General features: G+C 46.3%; 1 protein-coding gene across 3 annotated transcripts in view; it reads right to left on the bottom strand.

Annotated features, from left to right (window-relative positions):
• Positions 1–24555, bottom strand: part of LOC147740932 (uncharacterized) — a 366615-nt gene that overhangs the window by 110292 nt on the left and 231768 nt on the right. For all 3 annotated transcript variants that reach the window (XM_086936088.1, XM_086936083.1, XM_086936085.1), the window contains exon 8: positions 12443–12541. In XM_086936088.1, coding sequence (XP_086792214.1) covers positions 12443–12541 — 99 coding nt within the window. The remainder of the gene's footprint in view (positions 1–12442; positions 12542–24555) is intronic.

Below are 24555 nucleotides of genomic sequence, written 5' to 3'. Positions count from 1 at the left end.
TTTCCTCCAGCAGAGTCTCTTCCAAGTCCAACAGAAGCGAAGAGTGCTTGGTACAGCCAGGCAGGCGAGCATGTAGGGACCCTCAGGAGCAGCTGCTGGGTGTGGCGGCAGTTCCTCCTGACAGAGTGTCCCCTCCAAGTCTGCACAAGCACACACACTCATGTGGTCACAGTCGCTGTATTTATACACCCCTCTGCCCTGCTACTAGAAAGGGGCAGAAGCTTCTGGAAGGGTCTTTGGGGAAACCTGTCCCAACTGGTTTTGGGGAGGGTGTAGAGCACTTTGTTTTCCAGGCTTCCCTCCTCCCTTTGTGAGCTGGGGCTTGGTAATCAGACACACCACAGGAAGGCCGAGCCAGTATTATACAGGGCAGGCACGGACCTATTCAGGGACAGGGGACTTCTCCGCCCACTATTCAAATGGCATATCTCCTATTCAGCCTGACACTGACTCACCCTGCCCTCCCTGGAGCAACCCACACCTCACCAGCCCCGGTCACTTTCAGAACCAGACATGCAGGCAGGCCACACAGCACACAGCACACAGAAATGCCAACTTCCAAAAGTGATACCAAAGGGGATGATGCTTGCACTGTTCAACACTCCGTCTATCATCCTCTTTGGTTTTTCTTTGTTTGTCCTATGTTGCCAGGGTATGCCCAGACATGGGTCCCTTGCTCATTTTGCCACTGGATTCAAGCTGGCCTGGCTGATGACGGCTGATTAGCCAGAAACTGGTCCCAGGATGCTTTCGTCCGGTCCAGGGAAGACATGGCTTGGCAAGTTGGGCTGGACTGTTCCCATGAGGACAGGGTCAGACTGATTTGCATATGCTCCATGTCTGAACTGGAGTGGTGGAGTGAGCTAAAGAATGATGATGGATTAAACCCAGATCATTTGACTGGGGGTGAGTGCTTGCAATGTTCAACACTCCGTCCATCATCCCCTTTGGTTTTGCTTTGTTCACCCTCAGCTTGGCAGGGTGTGGCCAGACGTGGGGCCCTTGCTAACTTTGCCATTGGATTCAAGCTAGCCTGGCTGATCACGGCTGATTAGCCAGAACCCGGTCCCAAGATGCTTTTTTCCGGTCCAGGGAAGACATGGCTTGGCAGTTTGGGCTTGACTGTTCCCATGAGGCACAGGGTCAGACTGATTTGCATATGGCCATGTCTGAACTTTGGTGGCGGAGTGAGGTAAAGAATGATGATGGATTAAACCCAGATCATTTGACTGTGGGTGAGTGGTAGCAATGTTCAACACTCCGTCCATCATCCCCTTTGGTTTAACTTCTAAAAGTGGCATTCCTAAAATAGTGAAAATAAATCTGAGCACACCATTGCGCAGCATTTATTATTTCTGGGATATTGTATTCTATGCTTTCAACTAATGTTAACTACATATTGAGACTCTGAGTTTGTATTGGAACACAGAACTGTGTTTTTAAAAGGCTGCAAACTTACATCTCCATGCTTATCTTTGTGTTGCTCCTCGTTTCTAGGTTCCCCGGTCCATTACCCATGAATTAAAGTGACATTGTGGATTGCATTACTTAGATTCAGAAGGAGCCACACGAGAAAAGCACATCTATTGATTGGTGTAATAATGAATTGAAAGCAAGCTGCTGTTGGGCTGCAAATGACGCGATGGCCAAATGTGCATTCTGAATGGTTGAATAATAACTTCCTTTGTGATTGGCTTTCAAAAATGGCCCTGGACGCAATTTGCTGTATCTATTGGCTGCAATTTCTTTCCCTGGCTAGGAGGATCTTGCTTACTGTGCACAACCTTGGGGGGAAGTGAGGGGTGAGGAGTTGAGTGGTGCAGACAGTGGTGACCAGTCAGCAGGGAGCTGCCAGGAGAGCAAGCAGCAGCAGTAACGGAGCAGCAGCCTCCACCGAGTTCGCCGCTTGAAAAACAAGCAGAGAGGTAATAACGCTAACACCGTGGGCTATTTAAATATTATGGCCTTTGGTGGATTGCTCTTTGTTTTGAGTGGGGTTCCTTCAGAGTGAAAGACTGGAATTCTGTTGCTCACTGAACTCTCCAGAATCTCGCAGAGTTTTTGGTAACTCCATGGAATTCTGCAGAGTGACACTCCCTGATCTCTGCCCAGGCCTAATCCTAGGAAGCAAATGGGGATGATTAGAGAATTGTAAAGTCTAGGGCTTGGGCTCTTTGGTAGTTTTTTGATGCATGAGTCACTGTTGCTTACTTCCGAGTCAGAACCTCTAGTCACTCCCATAGCCTGTGTTGCAGGGCTATCAGATATGGAGTTGCTCATGCTGTGACAGGTGGCTTTGTGGATGAAGGGCAGGACAGTGTACTTCAAATGAAAGAAGACCCTCAATTCAAACTTCAAAGACACAGAAAGTAAATCTCATTTTGTTTTTGGAAATGGACTATAAGAAGGAAGCTCGAGATCCCCAAAATTGTCAGGTGTCAAACAATAATTTGGGCTATTCAAGAAGGAAAGGCTCTGCAATACTTCTACTTTTGACCAGCACTGTGGGCTGAGGTCTGCCAGTCTCCCAGCCTGGTGACGGAGCACCGCCCAAGGAAATCCACCTTGGAGAAGTGTGGCTCAATGGTTAGAGCGGCAGACCCTGATGCAGAGGTCTAGCCAGGGACCAGGGTTCAAATCCTGCCTCGGCGGGTCCTGGGCTCAACTTCCTCAGATCTGATAATTCTCGCCTCGGTGCCTATTCTAATCATGGGTCCCACTCTGCAACTTGGAGCTTGCTTAATCTTCACAATGGCCCCAACAACGCTAGGATTCCTGGCTTCACCTTGGGGGGTGCACAGGAGTGGGCACTTCACAGGGAAAGGCCAGGAAGGGTTCCTTAGCGGCATTCGTACAAGCGCTGAGATGCCCATGGGTGATTTGTGTGCTATACAAGTACCACACATTTACATTTACATTTACATTTACACCAGCCCTACAGACTGGATTATCAGTGCCTGACTGTTTCCAATAGCAGTGTGCCTGTTGGGAAGAGGAGAGGGATTAAAGTGGGGAGGGTCCAGTGGCGTCAAAGGCAATAGCGAGGAGTGAGGAAGTGGCTGATGACCCAATTGGGCTGCCGTCCAGGTGCAGACTCAAGTCGACAACTCCGGATGCTGGAGGTGGCTTCTATGAAGTTAGGTGTTGATGCACCGTTCAGGATATTGCCCATGTGAAGGTTAAAGTCTGCTACCGTGCATGCATGCCACATTAAAGGAACTTAATGCATCATCTTAGGAAGTGCCGCACACGACCATTTGCTGCCCCTGCAAAGCTGAGAGTGCTTCTAACTGCCGACATCCACTGCAGACCTCTGCTACGACTGAGCAAGAGATACTTCTGAGGACTCTGGTTGTCAGTGAGTGTTCTCTCGCTCTAGTATTGCTCAGGAGCAGTATGCAGCTTTTCCCCGATTTTCTCTGAAATATCACCCACTAATATGTATACAGGAATCCAGCAGACTCCAAAGGGGGTAAGGAGAATAGATAACATTTTAAACTGCCAAAATTTCCGGTTTTCTTCTTGGACACTGCCTTTTTCTTTTTTCGTCTTTTGGTTGGGGAAATGATGTAAGCTATTCAGGAATAAACTGTAAAGATAATACACAATATTCATACCTTCTTTTCCTTCCTGTGTTTCCTCTCAAAGCTATTCTCAAATAGCCTTTCAACCCATCCCTTCTAATCTTGGTGTTAGCCTATCTTCCGTATACCTGTTTGTACATATTTTTCTCTCAAAGGAATCACTTGTAATGTTAAGGTTCTGTACTGTAACTAATTGTACAATTCTCTTTATATTTCTTACTGATATTATGCTTCAATCGATAGGAAGAAGAAATGATAAGGTAAGAGTATCTTTTTCCTTTAGCAGGCAATATTACTTTCACAGAGATTCAAACAGAATTACAATACATAAGCATTCTTTGCACTTAGCTCTGTAACTCTCCAAACGAACTCCGTCAGGAATCTGGCTTCTTCTCCACGGACCGTGAAGTTGAAGTGCTGATGAAGATTAACTGTTTACTTGATTGAAAATGAATATTCTAGTTGTGAAAACCTTATTTATTTATTTAAATTTGTAAACCAGCGCACAGCTACCCCCAAGGGTTCCCCAGAGCCAACAAAGAACAGAGGGCCGAGAGGCCTATTGGCTGAAAAGCCATGTTTTGAGAGACCTGCGGGAAGACATAAGGTCAGGTTATAAGCGGAGGGGAAGTGGAAGCGCATTCCACAAAGTGGGGCCAAGGTGAGAGAAGGAGCGCCCTCCCATGCGAGAAAGTCTGACTATCGGAACTCGGAATTTCTCTTGAGTGGAGGATCTGAGAGTAAGGGCGGTGACGTAGGGGTAGGCAAGCTGTTGCACATAGTCAGGGGACTTAGCATGCTTGATGCAGAACATGTAAGTAAGTAAGGGCCTTGAACTTGACCTGTTTCTCCACTAACAGCCAGTGGAGATCGACCAGCAGCCTGGACGTTGAGGCAATTTTGGGTGCTCGGGAAAGCAGTCTAGCGGCAGAGTTTTGTACTCACTGCAATTTACATGTTGTCTCTTTGTTGATACCTAAATAGAGAATATTCCTGTAGTCCAGTCTAGAAGTCACCAAGGCTTGGACTTCGGTATGCTGGGCATGAGATGGAAGCATCCACACGATCTTCCTCAACCATTTCAGAATGGTGAAGTAGGTGGCAGAAATCTTGGTGGCCTGCTGCCGGATGGAAAGGGAATCGTCCATATTGAAACCAAGGTTGCGCACCTGAGTGGAGGGCTTTAGAATAATATTGAGATTCCTTGAGGAATAGGGAAAGTAACGTGCCACAATTTTAAACATACGCGAAGGAAACCTCAACGCGATGTTTGGAAACAAGTGTACGAGTTACTTGACTGGAAGAATTACGAGAAAGCAAGGAAAGAGTAATTCTCATTTTTTCCTGACTGAATACTGTTTGGGGGCATGTTCGAAGAGCAAGCTCTAATGCGCAGACTCACAAGAAAATGCTACTCCAAAGGTCCGGAGCCCGATGGGAAATGAACCAAGGTACAATCGGAATGACATACAGTAAACCGCCCAACAGACGCAGTCTACTTGACTAACAGGAAAGGGAACTGCGTGAATGAGGTGCGGGTTAGGCAAAATATTTTATTGAAGTGCACAGAGCTTAGCAGGCTCACGCAATTCATAGGGTTCTAAACAAACTCTTCAGCTGAACCACTAGACTGCACACTCTCAAGAATGACAATGCGGCCATCTTGGAATTCCACTTGAGCCAGGCTTCCCTCCATGGAACTTGCTCCCGATGTTCTTATTCAGTTCAGGAGTAAATAAAGATATCGTCTATATAAACGATTGCACACTGGTCAATAAACTCGCTCAGGATGTCGTTGATAAAATACTGGTACAAAAGGGGGTGGTGATGGATGGAGCATCTGAATCAATCAAACACTCACACCCAGTCAAAAGATCTGGGTTTAATCCATCACCGTTCTTTAGCCCACTCTGCCACCCCAGTTAAGACATGGCTATATGCAAATCAGTCTGACCCTGTGCCTCATGGGAACAGTCCAGCCCGAACTGCCAAGCCATGTCTTCCCTGGACCGGAAACAAGCTTCCGAGGACCGGTTTCTGGCATTCCAGCCGTCTTCAGCCCGGCTTGCTTGAATCCAGTGGCAAAGTGAGCAAGGGACTCACGTCTGAGCATACCCTGCCACACGTATGGCGGCCAAAAGCGGTACAAAAGGGGGTGGTGATGGACGGAGCATCTGAATCAATCAAACACTCACACCCAGTCAAAAGATCTGGGTTTAATCCATCACCGTTCTTTAGCCCACTCTGCCACCCCAGTTCAGACATGGCTATATGCAAATCAGTCTGACCCTGTGCCTCATGGGAACAGTCCAGCCCGAACTGCCAAGCCATGTCTTCCCTGGACCGGAAACAAGCTTCCGAGGACCGGTTTCTGGCATTCCAACCGTCTTCAGCCCGGCGTGCTTGAATCCAGTGGCAAAGTGAGCAAGGGACTCACGTCTGAGCATACCCTGCCACACGTATGGCGGCCAAAAGCGGTACAAAAGGGGGTGGTGATGGACAGAGCATCTGAATCAATCAAACACTCACACCCAGTCAAAAGATCTGGGTTTAATCCATCACCATTCTTTAGCCCACTCTGCCACCCCAGTTCAGACATGGCTATATGCAAATCAGTCTGACCCTGTGCCTCATGGGAACAGTCCAGCCCGAACTGCCAAGCCATATCTTCCCTGGACCGGAAACAAGCTTCCGAGGACCGGTTTCTGGCATTCCAGCCACATTCAGCCCGGCTTGCTTGAATCCAGTGGCAAAGTGAGCAAGGGACTCACGTCTGAGCATACCCTGCCACACGTATGGCAGCCAAAAGTGGTACAAAAGGGGGTGGTGATGGATGGAGCATCTGAATCAATCAAACACTCACACCCAGTCAAAAGATCTAGGTTTAATCCATCAGCGTTCTTTAGCCCACTCTGCCACCCCAGTTCAGACATGGCTATATGCAAATCAGTCTGACCCTGTGCCTCATGTGAACAGTCCAACCCGAACTACCAAGCCATGTCTTCCCTGGACCGGAAACAAGCTTCCGAGGACCGGTTTCTGGCATTCCAGCCGTCTCCAGCCCGGCTTGCTTGAATCCAGTGGCAAAGTGAGCAAGGGACTCACGTCTGAGCATACCCTGCCACACGTATGGCGGCCAAAAGCGGTACAAAAGGGAGTGGTGATGGACCGAGCATCTGAATCAATCAAACACTCACACCCAGTCAAAAGATCTGGGTTTAATCCATCACCGTTCTTTAGCCCACTCTGCCACCCCAGTTCAGACATGGCTATATGCAAATCAGTCTGACCCTGTGCCTCATGGGAACAGACCAGCCCGAACTGCCAAGCCATGTCTTCCCTGGACCGGAAACAAGTTTCCGAGGACCGGTTTCTGGCATTCCAGCCGTCTACAGCCCGGCTTGCTTGAATCCAGTGGCAAAGTGAGCAAGGGACTCACGTCTGAGCATACCCTGCCACACGTATGGCGGCCAAAAGCGGTACAAAAGGGGGTGGTGATGGACGGTCCAGGGAAGGCATGGCTTGGCAGATCTTTGGACTGGGTGTGAGTGTTTGATTGGTTCAGATGCTCCGTCCATTACCACCCCCTTTTGTACCGATTAATAAAATACTGGCAGGTGGCAGGTGCATTACACAATCCGTACGGCATCACAGTATATTCGAAGAGACCAAACCTGGTTCAAAATGGTTCTAAATGCTGTCTTCCTCTCATCATCTTCTCACATTCTGATGAGGTGGAAGGTGCCCCTTAGATCTAATTTTGTATATATCTGTGCTCATTTTACTTGATCCAGAAATACGGAAATGAGTGGTAAGTAATAGCAATTTTTCCTTGTAACCTTGTTAATTTTTCGGTAGTCGATGCTTATTCTTAGATCTCCTTCCTTCTTCCGAACAAACAATAGTGGCGATGAAACTGGGGGTTGAGATGGTCTGATGAATCCATTGTCCAAATACTTCTTGAGGTATTCTTTTAGGTGTTGGTTTTCTTTTATGGTCAAAGCATAAACTAGACTACAGGGCAAGCTGGATACAGGTTCCAGATCTATCTTTCAGTCATAGATGCGATGAGGTAGTAACTTCATTGCTTCTTTTTCATCAAACACACCTTTAAAGTCACTGTATTCCAATGGAATTTCATTGGTGTGAATCACACAGATTGAGTTGCCTGCCTCACCCAGAGAAGTTGCTGGACTTTAGTCTATACATTTTTCTCTCCTTCCAAAACAATGATTCTAACAAAAATCGGAATCCATCACTATGGTCTACTAGTTCGATGCCCAGGAAAATAAATATATTGTTCTGCTTTTGAAGGTCAAGCAAGGCACGTATCATATGGGGCGGAGACGTTTTGTATGTTACACTCCCTTAATAAATATTTTTCCAGGTGAATAGTTGGGTAAACGTTCTTTCAGTTGGGTGTGGTGAGGCGTCTGTGGGAATTTGCCAGGAATGTTTACATACACAGACAAAAACATGCATACACTGCCTCCCTCTCTGTTTTGTAAGACTTCAAAAATGTTATTTTACAAATATTGTGTTTTCTCTCACATAGCACCCGTACTGATACACATCTGTCTCCCTTTCCACTGCCCCTTTAGTATATCTTGTACTTCCTGCTTGTTGTAAAATGTAATTTAATTATATGCATGCATAATTGCTGGAATATCTGAAGCTCACCCCCTCCCAATCTTACTCTGCCCAGCAAGGTCCTTGGGGTCATTCAATCAATTAAATCAATCAAGGGTTTGTCAAGTGCAACTACTCACCCATAAGGGTCTCAAGGCACTAAAGGGGTGTGGGGAGTGGGGGGGGCAGCTCCATGGGTACATCTGAAGAGCCAGGTCTTGAGGTCCTTCCCGAACTGTGGCAGTGTAGGTCTTTGCCGGAAGTGGAGGGGGAGGTCGTTCCAGGTCATGGCTGCGAGGTAGGAGAAGGACTTTCCACCTGTTCTTGTCTTGTAGATTTGTGGGATGGTGGCCAGAGAGAGGTTGACTCATCAAAGGTTTCTCTTGAGTGCTTGGAAGGAGAGGCGGTTGTTTAGGTATGCTGGTCCGAAGTTGTGGAGGGCCTCGTATGCTTGGGTGTGGAGCCTGAATGTTATACTTCTTTTTATGGGGAGCCGGTGGAGATCGCGGGGTGTTGGGTGATGTGGTTGTCACAGGGGATGTCCAGGATCAGTCTGGCTGTGGCATTCAGGACGGTCTGGTGCTTGCGAAGGAGATTTTGTTGATTCTGAGGTCGAGCAGGGACTTGTGTTAGAGGGTCTCTTGAGACGTAATTGAGTGGATGTTAGGTCTGGCTGTACCTATAGATAATGATGCCTTCTAGTTTTATGATAGTTATTCGCAAACCCCTATGTGTGCTTTACATAAAAATTATTGTAAATCTTGTTGTTATTCTGTTGTCTAGAAAAATAGTAGCTGTAATTGGCCTATCTCCACAGCTTGTTAACCGACTAATGTACAATCCTACATGGATGCCTCTCAAGCTTTAGCCAAATATGTTTGGCACAATTTCTGGGCTAAAACTAAATTGGGTGAAATTATATTTGTTTCTACTTCGACAAGTGTAGGCTGACCGAGAGGAACTGTTAATTATAGGCCCTGAATAGCTATACAACCCCTAATTAATTTGGCAGTAAATGAGCATTACACCAACAAAGATCTCTGAGTTGGTAACTTGGGCTCAGTGGTGACGGACATGCACCACGCCTTAGCCCAGTGGCACTGCGTAGGGGATTCTTCCATGATTTGAATAGCGTCTTATCTGACCTCATATTGGGCTCGGGTAGAAAAGCAGTGTCTGCATAAATTATATATTCTCCTGGATGGGCAGTTGGGTGCTCCACATTATGAGCTGTATCATGCACAGTAGCAGTGGCCCGTGAGGTGGCTGCCCATATATTGCGGGAACTGGGGGAATGTCCAATTCTAGAAAGGTAGCTGGACAAAGGAGCGGCAATGCCTTCATCGGTGAGCTGACAATGGTTGCAAAGCACTGTTGGATTAAGTAATCATACCCCACAAAACACTCTCCATCATACTCCCTGCCTTTCACAGGATTACTGATGCCCTCAACATTGGACTGTGGACGTAGAGAGGACTGACCTCCATAGGCAACATGCACATGCATAACACGTTACTGTTTCTACAAAAGGTTGGGGATCAATTTGGCATTGATGGGGGGCACTTCCTGATGTACAATGCTTAGGTAAATATTATCAGAGAGGTGATACAAACACATCAATTGCACATCACAAAAAGTCTCTTTCAGTCATTTGCTGTAAGCATGTATAAACCCGATTTCTTTGTTCAAAGGTGTCACGTAGTATATCCAAAATCCAAACTTTATTTCTTTTTAAGACAAAGTTCTTGACAGCCGACGCGCGTTTTGCCCCGTATGGGCTTTCTCAAGGCAATTCTCCAATTTGTGCGATACTTTATCTTCCAATAATAGCGTATAGTATGCTCCCTTTGAAGGGCGTCCGCCAAATCAATAATATCCAATTCTAGTAGCAATCTAGCAGAGGTTGCAGTTGTCCTCGTTTTCACTGTGGAGCCATGATAAGTTCCAAACTTAGATTTTAAAAACCGTCTTCCACCAAAATCACTTTCCAAATGAGGTTCCTAACCCTGGTCTTCCACCAAAATCGCGTTCCAAACCAGGTTCCTAAACCTGGTTTGGAACGCGATTTTGGTGGAAGACGGTTTTTAAAATCTAACTTGGATCTTTTTGTAAAATGATCAGAGAGGTGTGGGGACAGGATTGTGGGAAACCACAACCATCTGATGCTTTACACCTGCTAGTTAATCATTGAGATAACAGAAGGACAGTCACTCTAGTATAAAGTACACTTTTACAGATCTCACATGCTCAACTACCCTGACCTTAGAATATATGGGCCCTCTACATTGGCCAGGTTTTGACCGGTAGACAATCATCTATTCCTTGGGATATGTTTAAAAGGAGTCTTTGAATCCCCGCCTTAAAAATACCCAAATTCACTACTTCCACCGCACTTACCTAACTTCTCTGTGGATCAATCATATGTTCCTAGTGATAACACCTGAATGCCCTCCATGTCTGTGCCCGGAAACTGACTGCTTTGTGACATAATCAGTATCAACAACAATAGAAATAAAGGATAGAGCGCATATGGTGGATCTCATAATGTGCTTATTGAAGGTATTGCTACGCAGCAAAAAGAACAAATCGGTCTATACATTCATAGACCTGGCATACAATTTGACCAAGAGGCAGATAGGTGAAGAAGAGGATATCCCCCACTGCCGAGCTACTGAGTTACTTGCTACGTAATCTCACCTACTTGGTCACGGCAGAGATAGACACATAACACACCTTTTCTACAGTTGAAGTTACGGGGCCCCTGTGTGATTCATTGGGATATATTATGGACGCACTAGCAGGAAAATCTGATGAACGGCAACCTCAAACACCTAAAACCATGTTGATTACAGTGCAACTCATGGGGATGGGGTGATTGCCCACCCCCCACCAGAATTGACAGATGCTAATTTGGGGGGGTGTATGGACAGTAGCTATGAGGCATGTACTCATTCATTCCAACTCGTGGTTGCCTCAGGGCAACTGCATAAGGGAACTATGCACTCAGTAGGAATCCTATTGAACTCTTAACCCAGACACTGCATACGGTTGTAGAGGCACGCTGTGGGAAATGTGCTGCAACCTGATGGAATGAAGGCCGCTGTGTGGTGATGTCAGGCTGTTTGTTATTGAATAAGGCTTGCATGAAAGTGTGCGTGTAAAAGACCGCCAGCACTCGCTAGTCACACTAGTGGCCTTTGCCAAATTCACCAGCAGCGTCTCCACATGGAGGATGCTTCAAACTATGACTGACACCCTGTATTCTTTCTCCCTTCCATAGACCTGGAGGTGACACTACTAATCGGGTGCATATTTTGTTTGCCAATGCTTCTGTGTTGGGATCACGCGTCAAAGCAAATTACATTTCCTCAGTTGCATGCAGGATAGGACCATAGAAATGAGGGAACAGTCACCTTCAAGGTCAATTATTAGTACAAAAGCAAAGCAAAGTGCAGCCACGTGTGCAATACCGCATTTCAGTGGAAGTGCTCACATGGATCCAGTCTCTCCCGTGCATTAGCCCCAAATCCAGAAATATGGCTAGTGTGACAGAGAAAGGAAAGAAACTGAAGAAAAAAAGAGGAATGCGATTTGTCATGGTGGTAAACTGGAAAAAGAGATGATTGAGATGTTGGAGACCCATCTGGGGGTTGAAAGGGGAGAATGCAAGGGAAAACAGGATAAACATGATAATCTGCTGAGTATGTTCATAAAAGCACAGGAAATAGAGTTTTAATTTGTAACATGAAATTACACTTTCTGAATGAATCAGTGAGACACATACCTGCATTGAATATGGTAAGGGATCTACTGGGCCATATCATCAAGAATGGCAATAAGATTATCGCTGTTTTAGAAGCAGGAAACAGCAGTTAAAGTGGCAATAAGGAGCTTGATAATATGCCCTAGAGAATTCGAATAGAAGCCTAGGTTTGATGTCCTTCACAGCAGAAAAGGGGCTTATATTGGAATTTTCTAGGGCATATTATCAAGCCCCTTAATGCTGCTTTAGCAGCAGTTTCCTGCAGCTGAAACAGCGGTTTTGTAATCCCCGTTCTTAATAATATGGCCCACTGTTGATAAAGGTGCTTGTAGCATGAGACATCTTTTGCACAAGCACCATATCAGTGATACAAACCAACACAGATCAGTTGTTTGTTCAGAGCCTTGACCAACATCTTTTCATTGCATTTACTATGAATCTGTCCCACTCACACAATTCTTCTCACCTTCATTACAAGATGGTCCTTTGAATCCATAGTCACATTTGCATGTGTCATTTAAAGTGCAATAGCCATGAATGCAAGTACTTGAATTGCAAGATAGCACTAGAGAAGAGAAGAACACAATAAGAAGAAACAAGTCAAAATTCATAACCATTCTTGTAAAATAAACTTAAAGTAAATGTTTGACCATTCCCAGGGTGGTAAAGGACAAGAAATAAGTCCGGAATTCAACATACAAACTTCCATAGAAAACCACATCTTGGAACTCCCAGTTTCCAACAAAGACAGTGATTTATCACTGCAAATTTCTTAGCAGTTGTGGCGGAAAACTCTCCAGTACAGAATGCATTTATGCCTGCCGGGAATCAATTTGTGGATTCCTTGCAGGCATAAAAAGGTACATTCAGTTGTGAACTTATGTTTACACCCAGATTACCTTTATGAATAGGGCCCTGTTGGGATGGAAATGTCCCTCGTGTGATGATGGACATGCACCCCTGACCTAAGTGCCCCAGCTGAAACAATAGCTGGATCACTGATGCTGGTCTTTTTTAAACTACAATGTGTTGTATTGGGTAAAGCAATTGTTTAGTTAACAAACAAATATATATGATCAAAAACACAACATTATCATCTCTAAATATCCATTACTACACAGTAAGTAATATAGGAATGAGTCTGAATTACCACACAACGAAAATAATATTTTATTTGCTTTTATCTTTATATAATAATGCAAATAATTCTATTATATGACAGTCAAATACATCAAAAGAAACATACAACATAGAAAACATGACTTTAGTGAGCCATGTGACATAAAGTACATTTGTGCACTACATACAGATAAGTAAACGTATACAGATTTAAACAACAAATAGACAATACATTAAATATGCGGGTCCATTCTATATGTACGCAAAGTTCTACTACAACCCTTAAGTTCTCTTCTCCTTAATGTGAGAGTGATGAGACTATGGACATGGACTAATAAAAAATCGCTGGCATTTTGACCCAGAATGTATGCGTAAGTAAATATGTTATGTTAGGTTATGTTATAACAAATTTATAAAGCGCACGTACACCAAGGTTTCATGGCGCTATTCTGAACTGGTCGCGGCTGAGGCAAGTATTAATTGTGTGCTTGTTTGAATAACCATGTTTTTAGAAGTTTCCTAAACCGCAATAGTTCTGTGCATGACCGTATCTCCAAGGGAAATTAATTCCACAGCTGTAGGGCCAGATATGCAAAACGACAACCTCCATGTCGTTTCCGGTTGAATTTAGGAGTGACTAGTAGGTGGAGATGTTTGGAGCGAAGATCCCGGGTGGGGATATACCTAGATAGCAGATTGTTAATGAATATGGGACTGTGGCAGTTTAGAGATTTAAAGATTAAGCAGCCTGTCTTAAAAGCAGAGCGTTGAGGCAGTGGGAGCCAGTGTAGTTTTTTTTTGAGAGGTCTGGCAGATTGCCACCTGGGTTGCTGGTGGATCAGTCTTGCTGCCTGGTTCTGCACCAGCTAAAGTCGCTTGGTCAGGCAGGATGGTAACCCTAAGTAGATTGAGTTGGCATAGTCCAGATGGGACAATACCAACCCTATCACCACCTGTATCAGTGCTGCATGGGTAAGCAGGTGACGGATCTTATGGATCTTTCGCAGTTGAAAGAAGCAGGTTGAGATCACTGTCCCTATTTGGGTCTTCAGAAATAAGTCTCTGTCTATGGTCACCCCAAGACTTTTCATAGAGGTAGAGGACTTAGGGGGAGGCCCAAGCTCTGCTGGCCAATAGTGAGGGCCCCAGAAGACATGGTTTCCTCCTATCAGTAGCACCTCGGTCTTACCAGGATAAAGCTTCAAGTGATTGTGATCCATCCAATGGCGGATGTATAACATAGTTTCCTGAAAATTAATGATTGAATTAGGGGAATTGTCTATGGTGAATGTAAGCTGTAGATCATCCGCATAGTTTTATGTTGTCACATTCCTATCTTTTAAAGAATTAATTAAAGGAAGGAGGTACAGATTAAACAGGTGAGGGGATAGAGAGGAACCCTGAGGAACCCCACATATATACCCCAAATATAAGTCTCAGTGGGTCTTCCTCAGAACTGGCATAGAACAAAGTGCATAGCCTAAACAAAAAATGTGGCCTAGAATCAGTAAGGTTCACTAGAGACTACCTAGTCTTGATCATAAAAACAGCAACAAGACTATCGGAAGCCCTGACTGTAAAAATACAAGTAAGTGAAGCCAAATATAAGACAATGGTACACATCTCAGTCTACAAAAAGAGACTGGAAGAAATCAACAAGTAGATGAATGAGACTAGAGAATATATCATACAAAACAAAATACAAAAATTGGGAAAAGATTTGAAAAGATTATCTCAAGAAAAGATGACTATGTACCTTCCAAACAGCACAGCGATAACAACTCTTCCTGCTGGAATTCTACAGAGAACTCCGACTGGAATGGTGACAAACTACCCAACCAATGACAGAGCAGAGGACAAAATAGACGCAATCAACGCCGATGGCACAACCTATGGCAAACATCTCAATTTGAAGACCTTATATAACCTCTGGATTAACCATTTCCACCAAATTTACATGGGTGGATGAACCCATACATGGGAGCACTAATGGGACCACAACAATCACAAAGGGTGCCATTTTTAGGGAGAGGTCCTAGAAATCGTAGCGGGAGAAGAAATGGGGTGTCCTGGACAGAACAAGAACAACAAGCCCTAACCCGCAGCATGTCCAAAGAGAGGCCAGGACCCAGCACGGCAACTCACTGATATTAAACCTCAGATTGGAAACTGACAGAAGATCAAGAGAAAATCTTAAATAAAGGCCTGGGCTTTGTGCTCACATCCCCGCTAGATCAGTTCAAGCTACACTGTGAACTGTCTGAATTCATACCACTATCTAAGCCTTTTAGTGCAAGCAACCACAACATAACGTAAAGATACTTAAGACTTTCTAACACAACTAAAAGACTTAATATTCTAGGAAGGATCAATGTGCCTAGTTGGACTGGGCGTGGAGAGTCTTTTACACTTGACTACCACAAGAAAAGATTCTCCAGACGATTGAAGATATCTTGTACACACAACAGTGGAAACACAAAACACCCAGGCACTTTGTTTTAGAACGTTGCTGTCTAGCTTTAACTGGGACCTTTTTATAATACAGTGGTACCCTGTTCCTACAGTCCCATGGAAGTTCAATGGGCAGCACATTCTCTTCAAGTGTAGCAGGGCTGTTTGTGAGCAACTTTGAGAACAACTACATCCTTAATTACATCAACCCATGGAGAGTCAAAATACTCTTCTGGAAACGTTACATCAGCGATATGATAATGATCTGGAATTATACACCTGACAGTCTACCGGATTTTCAAAGATGGATCAACACCAGGGATGAATTTCAAAAATTTACATACACAGCAGACAGCCAAAAACTGGATTTCCTCGACATATCGATTTACATAGAAAATGATACCATCAAGAAGAAGACATACTACAAACCCACTTAAAAAAACAGCTTAGTTTCATACAGAAGTTTTCATCCATGCCCGCTGCGGGAAAATCTCCTAAGTAGCCAGTTTTTACGCATCAGGAGAAACTGCAGCAAAGAAGATTACTAAATACAAGCCACGGATCTGAGTTATAAACTACAAGCGAGAGATTACCCGAACAGAGTGATACATAAATGCCAGAAGAGGGCGAGGAATCAGCACAGGGACATCCTCTTAGAGACCACACCAAAATCTGAAACTACAGACATCATCACCTGTCTGACTACCTATAACACAGCATCCAATGCAGTGAAGAAAATTGTGAACAAAAATTGGTGTATCCTCACGTTCGGATCCTTAAATTGGCCAAAACCCAGATTTGCCAACAAAAGGAATAACAACATCAGAGATATATTAGTACACACAACACCCTCACCGGAAAAAAAACCAGAAAGGAATCGATTACAGCCGCTTTGAACCTGGAACCAATAACGGGCCACTATCCCTGGGGGTCATGCTCTATGTGTAAATTGAGCAAGTCAAAGAAAAAATCCCTACAGTTCACTCAAGTGGACCTTATGATTCCACACAATCTGCAACACTTTCCATGTGATCTACACGTGCAACCTTAAATACTGTTGGAAGATAGAACAGAGAATTGGAGAACACAAGAGTAACATTAAGTGTAAAAGAACAACAACAAAAATGAGCAACCACTTCATTAATATCAAACGCACTGTTGAAAAACTCAACTGGGTGGTCTTCAAGACCCTGCCCACAAAGAACTATGAAGCAGAACGGATGTTGTATGAGAAAGTACACAGATCAATCAATCAATCAAGCAAGCAATCAATCAATTTGTAAAGCGCGCTACTCACCCGTGAGGGTCTCAAGGTGCTGAGGGGAGGGGGGTGCCACTACAGCTCGAATAGCCAGGTCTTGAGGTGTTTCCTGAAGGTGAGATGGTCCTGGGTCAGTCGTAGGTGTGCGGGGAGGGAGTTCCATGTCTTGGCTGCCAGGTAGGAGAACGATCTTCCTCCGGTGGTGGTTCTGCGAATCCGAGGGACAGACGGTGTCAAAGGCTGCAGAGAGGTCAAGGAGGATGAGGGTGGCAGTCTCTCCGTTGTCCATCAGGGTCCTGATGTCATCGGTGGCTGCGATGAGGGCGGTCTCGGTGCTGTGGTTGGCTCGAAATCCAGACTGGGATGGGTGGAATGCAGTCAGCTGTTTGTTAAAGGTCTTCTCGATGACTTTAGCCAGGAAGGGGAGGAGAGAGATGGGGCGGAAGTTCTTGAGGTCTTTGGGGTCCACTGTTGGTTTCTTCAGTAGGGCGTTGATTTCTGCGTGTTTCTTGCTTTCAGGGAATGTGTAGTTGTTGATGATGTTCCGGAGGTGGGGTGCGATGGTGGTGTCGGCTTTGTTGAAGATACGATGAGGGCATGGGTCGGAGGGGGAGCCGAGTGGATGCGGTTCATGACGCGGGTGGTGTCTTCGGTGCTGATGGGAGTCCATGCGCTGAGGCTGGAGGTGGGGGTCATTGGTTTGGTGGTTGGAGTCGGGTTCTGGGGTCCGAAGCTGTCGTGTATGTCTGTGATCTTACGGTGGAAGAATGTTGCGAGGGAGTTGCAGAGGTCTTGTGACGGTGGGATGTCGTTGTTGCTGGCGCTGGGATTGGAGAGCTCCTTGACGATGTTGAAGAGTTCCTTGCTGTTGCGGGCATTGTTGTCCAGCTGCTCTTTGAACGATGTCCTTTTGGTGGCGCGGATCATCTGGTGGTATTCGCGGGTGGCGTTTTTGAGAGTAGTCATGTTTTCTTGTGTACACTTGTGGCGCCAGGCTTTTTCGAGGGTTCGGCATGATTTCTTTGCGATTTTGAGGGCGTCTATGAACCATGCAGTTTTTCTGTTGCTAGTCTTGCCTGGGGGTTTCTTCGAGGGGCAAGGTCGTCGGTTCAGTTGGTGAACCTCTGTGCGAGGTTGTGTGCTGCGTCGTTAGGGTCGGGTGTTGGCAGGTGAGTTTTGGCTCAGCGATGTGGTCAGTTGGTCAGTGGTGACTTTGCTCCAGCATATGCGGGGGATCTGCGGTGTCTGGTGGTGGGAGGTGGTCTTTTTGAAGGTGAAGTGAATGCAGCTGTGGTCGGTCCAGTGTAGTCTGGAGGAGTGGCCAAAGGAGACATGGTTGCTGACAGAGAAGATGGGGTCGAGCGTGTGGCCGGCGAGGTAGGTGGTCGTGTCCACCAGTTGCTTGAGCCCGAGGCTGGCGAGGTTATCAAGCAGGGTGGCGGTGTTGATGTCCTTATTTTTCTCCAGGTGGAAGTTCAGGTCTCCTAGGAGAATGTATTCTGGAGAGGCTAGGGCGTGCGGGCTGATGAAGTTGGCGATGGTCTCGCTGAATTGTGTTCGTGGGCCCGGGGGTCGATAGATGAGGGTTTCTCTGAGGGTGGTCTTGGGGTTGGTGTGGATCTGGAAGTGCAGGTGTTAGGCTGTGGTGAGATGGGTGTATCTATGAAATAGGGCTCAACAATAATATACCTTGGCACACCATGAAGCGGTGACTGACTATACTAATACCAAATAGCACTGAACAGGGCCAGCCATCAGTTTATTAAGATCTACTCAATATACAAAGGAAACAGATATAATGCCTGAAATCAGATAAATAGAGAGAGCACATTACCTAAATTAATGCACCCCATTTTGGCCCATGATGGGTATTTCTCAAAATAAAACAGATACAGCATTACTGTAGCGATCGCTACCATCGACAAGGCCAAATATAAAAGATTCCGTATTTCCAGTCCTTGGCGGAAACACTACAAGTCCCAGAAGGCCATCCGGCGCTGGGGGTTGGCTCAATGGGAGGACATTATATAAGCTCCACCTTCGGAACACAACAGGGCTTGTCAATCGTGTTCTGTATTCGCTCATAGTGGATGAGCCTTCTCGCTGCGAGTAGGATCTTGAGGACAACGCCGATCAAAAGCCAGCGTGGTCAGTTGTACCCTCTTCTGCACTACGCCGATCAAAAGCCAGCGTGGTCATTACCTTGATCTGCACGACGCCGATGAACAGCCAGCGTGGTCAGATATCCTGGAGATTCGCTGTTCCGAATCCTATTCAGTCGTGCAAGTACCCAGAGGAGTGCGGGCTCGCCTCCTCTTCTTTTGAATACTCTTTCTGTTTAAAGCGGTATCAAAGCTGCCGCCATTTCTTGTTTACTTTGTGGGAAAAGTTTGTGTTATACGTCAGTGGCTACTGACGTTATCTGATAACTGGTCTACTCCGTTCCACAAGGAGGATTGTGGTTCAGAGAAGCGTTGTGCCTTCCACGCTTATCATTTGTAGTCCAGAGATTTATGTTTGTGCTTACGACCTGGTAGGCAGAGGAGTGAAAGTAACTTCTCCGTACTTCTGGTTAAACTGTCATTTCTGTACTTTGCTTGGAATTCCTTTAAGGATACATGGGGTGGATAAACTGGTGAGTAGGGAAGACAGGGGAAGAATACTGGGGTCACATAAGTTCCGCTGCAGAACTAATCTCTTGCTCTCTGTCTCCTCCTCTACCTGCAGTGTCCCTGTACCAGTAACCTCATGGTGTAACGACCAGACGATACCAGAAGTGCCTTTTCCCCGATGCCAATCCACCTCCCGGCCCCTATTCGTACAAGCTCAAACAGTGGGTAAAGTCCATTGTAGGGGTTTGTGTGGAACGGAGTCGGAAGGACTATCGTCTATCGTCTCTGCTGGCCATCAGAGTAAGGTTAGTGGCGCTTGCGTATTCTTGCGCTGCTCTCAATCCCGACAGATTGACAAGCCCAAGAATACCGCCCAGCCTAGACGATGGATACAAATACTATTCTCACCTCCCTGTTGGAGAGCTTTACAGGCCTTCAACAAGAGGTTCAGAACTCCCGGATAGAGAACCAGGCTTTGTATAAAGAGATTTCTGATTTACGCAAAGACGTGTCAGACCTTGCCATGAGAGAGCCTGTGGTGAAACCATTGATTAGACTGGCCACCCTGCAGCCTCCTCCTTCCTTCCAACCCGGGGGTTCATTAGCAGCCCCGTCCACTTCTACCGAAACCACTCCGACGGTCCATATAATTCAAAATCATGGGATACCCCTAGCCCCCCCCGAAAGGTTTTATGGGGATCCACGGAAATTCGAAACATTTCTGAATCAATGCCGTCTGCATTTTTTATGCAAACCTATGGTCTTTCAGGACGAAGCGTCCAAAACAGCTTTTCTGATGTCCTATATGGGGGGAACGCGTCCAGCTGGACTATTCCCTTACTGGAAAAGGATGACCCTGTTTTACATGATTTCTCTGCCTTTTGCATCGAACTACGGAAATTGTTTGATAGAAAGTCTCACATGTTGTCACTTGATCACGAATTAATGACCTTGAGACAGGGGTCCCAAGATCTGTTGTCCTACATCACCACCTTTAACCGCCTTATCGTAGAAACAGATTGGCCGACTCAGAAACGAATCTCCTTGTTTTACCAGGGACTTAGGGGTGAACTGAAGGATGTATTAGCTCAGGTGGTGGAATTACCTACTACCTGTGAGGAATTAATAGACCTGACCGTCCAACTAGATCACCGGTTACTGGGGCGAAAAGGGGATAGAAAAGGGGGGGATTATCGATACTCTTACCCCTTATTTAAAACCCGGCAGGGGGTTGAAGAAAAAGCAAAGACACCAGAAGGACCGGAACCCATGCAAATAGGGGGAATACGTGGGCCTCTCACCCGGGAAGAAAGAGACAGGAGACGGAGGCTTAAGCTCTGCCTATACTGTGGCAAAGGGGGGCACTTCATTAACGACTGTAGAGCTAGGAATTACGTTCCCGGGAAAAACCTCCTTCCCAGAGGGCAGGCTGCTCTCAGTTCTAGTGAGCCGGCGGAAAACTGACGGTCTTGAATTATATAGAGACCTCTGATTCGAGACGACCTCTAGATACGGTCTCCCCCTATGTAGCCAATACCCTACACCCTGCAGTCGCCCATATGAATGTGAGTGTTTCGCTCTGGGTTACCAATCAGAACCCTGTACGGGTAGATGCCTTGTTAGATTCAGGGGCAACTGGAAATTATATAGACCAGACCTATGCCTTCCGCATGGGTATCCCCTGTGAAAAGAAACCAATACCTGAAACAGTTAAAACAGTGGATGGCACGGTACTAACTTCAGGCCCGGTCACCTACCATACGCTGGCCCTATTAATGAGATTCGGTGAGGATCACTGTGAGTTCATCCAGTTTGACCTGATTGATGCCCCTCAGTTCCGACTCATTCTAGGTATGCCTTGGTTGACACTGCATAATCCGTTGGTGAGCTGGGCTTCCCGTACCGTGAGTATGACATCCGAGTACTGCAAGGAACATTGTCGAGAAGGCATACACCAAGACTTCCCCCTTGTTCCCTCTCTCGCTACCTTCTTAGCAAGCGAATGTACAGTTGATTCCTATTGTTGTGCCACCACATTACCAGATGAATACAAGTCCTTTCATGCCTTGTTCGACAAACAAAAAGCTACCAAATTACCTCCTCATCGCACCTACGATTGTCGGATTGACCTCGTTCCTGGTGCAGACATCCCTTGCAGTAGGGTGTATGCCCTGACAGAATAAGAAACACTGTATCTCAAAACCTATATCGAGGACAATATAGCGTCTGGGTTCATAAGACACTCCACCTCCCCGGCCTCGTCACCCATGTTCTTCATACCGAAGAAGGATTGCGAGGAATTGAGACCATGTATTGACTACCGAGCCATTAACAGGGTGACCATCAAGAACCAATATCCTCTTCCCCTGATTCCTGTGTTGATGGATCAGTTGAAAGGTGCGCACTATTTCACGAAACTCGATCTCCGAGGGGCCTATCATCTGGTCCGCGTGATGAAAGGAGATGAATGGAAGACTGCTTTCAGAACTAAGTTTGGTCTCTACGAATATAGAGTAATGCCCTTTGGCCTCTGCAACGCCCCAGCCGCCTTCCAGTTCTTTATGGACGAAGTGTTAAGGGGGTGTTTGGAGACATTTTGCGTGGTCTATATAGACGATATTTTGATCTATTCGGTGTCTCTGGCAGACCACATTACCCATGTGAAAATTGTGTTGGAAAGGCTCCAACAAAACTCCCTGTATGCCAAACTGGAGAAATGCCTTTTTCATGTCCAGCAGGTAGCTTTTTTGGGATATGTTATTGACGCTCACGGATTTCGAATGGGCATGACTAAGGTGAAGGCCATCATCACATGGAAAACGCCACGGAACGTTAAATCTGTGCAGAGCTTTCTCGGTTTTGCCAATTACTATCGGCGTTTTGTACAGGATTTCTCCAAAATCATCCATCCCATCACGTCCCTCTTGAGAAAAAATGTTCCTTTCAAATGGGGAGAGGCGGCCGAAACCTCATTTCAACTCCTAAAAGAGAAGTTTACACAAGCTCCCATCCTTCGTCATCCAGACCCCAAGATGCCGTTTGTATTGGAAATTGACGCTTCTCAGTTTGCTCTGGGTGGTGTCCTGTCCCAACGCCATCCCACCTCGGGTCAACTCCACCCAGTGGCGTACTACTCTAAGAAGCTCACCCCGTGCGAGATAAACTACACGATAACAGACAAAGAGCTCTTAGCCATCAAAAGAGCATGCGAAGAATGGAGACACTACCTCCTCGGGGTGTTGCATACTGTAGAAATCATCACAGAACATCGCAATCTACTGTTCCTAAAGACGGCGAAGGCTTTGACTCCTCGACAATTGCGATGGACCCTCTTCTTCTCGGACTTTGATTTTGTGATCAAATACAGACCGGGAACTCGTAATGGAAAAGCTGATGCGCTCTCCAGGTTGGGAGAGGAAGAAGCGGCAACCTCGACAGAACCCCCTTTTATTCTAAAAAGGATAGAACCACCAGAAACAGCTATCGCCTTGATCACTTCCGAAGATTTTCTGGATGACGTTAGAGTCGCCCTAACGGACCAGGATATCAATGCTTGGGTACAGGATGAGCCCGACAAGCGATGCGAAAAGGATAAGCTGGCCTATCATTCCCAGGCCTTATATGTCCCCACCGCTGCGTTGCAACGCAAAGTCCTGGAATGGGCGCATGATTCTGTTTTAGGGGGACACATGGGCATCTACAAAACAATCGCTAACGTGGAACGATCCTTCTGGTGGCCTGGTGTCAGATCTGATACCAAAGAATATGTGAAGAACTGTGCGGTCTGTGCCCAGGGGAAAGCCAGTCACATCAAACCACCGGGACTGTTACGTCCATTACCGATTCCACCCAAGCCGTGGCACAGTCTGTCCATGGACTTTATCGTAGAGATGCCCCCGTGTGAGAAGCAAACGGTCGTGCTGGTGGTAGTTGACCATCTTACGAAAATGGGCCACTTCATTTCTTTACCTGGTCTGCCTTCCTCCAGTGAATTAGCCAAAGTCTTCCTCCAACACATCGTCCGTCCACACGGATTGCCAAGAGTGGTGATTACGGATAGGGGGACTCAATTCACCTCCCGTTTCTGGAAGGCTCTATGTACCATTTTGCAGATCGATGCTCGTCTCTCATCAAGCTATCATCCGTAAACGGATGGCAAAACGGAATGTCTAAATCAGACGTTGGAGCAATACCTGCGTTGCTTCTCGTTACAGAACGCCACAGATTGGACCATCCTCTTGTGGTTGGCGGAGTTCGCCTACAATAACGCAGTACATACCACCTTGGGATGTTCCCCTTCTTTTGCCTCTATGGATTCCATCCAGACATGCTTCCCTTTGAATGGCCGGCCGAATCTTTGGTTCCTGCCATACATGAACATCATGCTCATCTTCGGGCTATTCTGATCGAGGCTCGGAACAATCTGGAGAAAGCCCAAGCAGCCCAGAAGATGTTCGCAGATAAAAGACGTACCCCTGAACCTGAGTATAAGGTGGGGGACAAGGTGTGGCTTTCTACACGCAACCTGCATCTTAAAGGACTTACGAAGTTGAAGCCTAAGTATGTTGGTCCCTATGGTATTTGTGAGAGGATAAACGCTGTAGCCATGAAACTCTTGTTGCCAGTGTCTTGGATGATTCATCCTGTATTTCATGTATCGCTCCTACGTCCGTGTCTTCCGAGCGTGAGGTTGCCTGATCGTCCTCTTCCAGTGGAAATCGAGGGCCACGAAGAATATGAAGTGCGTTCTATTCTGGACTCTCGCGTGGTCCGAGGCCGGATCCAATACCTGGTGGATTGGAAAGGGTTCGGCCCCGAAGACAGGACCTGGGAACCCTTGGACCATCTCCATTGTCCCGATTTGGTAGAACATATCCATGAGCAGTTCCCCGGAAAGCCGGGACGTCCGCCGGGACGGCGGTCCACGAGACGGGGTTCTGTAGCGATCGCTACCATCGACAAGGACAAATATAAAAGATTCCGTATTTCCAGTCCTTGGCGGAAACACTACAAGTCCCAGAAGGCCATCCGGCGCTGGGGGTTGGCTCAATGGGAGGACATTATATAAGCTCCACCTTCGGAACACAACGGGGCTTGTCAATCGTGTTCTATATTCGCTCATAGTGGATGAGCCTT

The sequence above is a fragment of the Lissotriton vulgaris genome, chromosome 1_1 (assembly GCF_964263255.1).
Source record: "Lissotriton vulgaris chromosome 1_1, aLisVul1.2, whole genome shotgun sequence".
Classification (NCBI taxonomy): domain Eukaryota; kingdom Metazoa; phylum Chordata; class Amphibia; order Caudata; family Salamandridae; genus Lissotriton; species Lissotriton vulgaris.
This window is presented reverse-complemented; position numbering and strand designations above follow the sequence as displayed.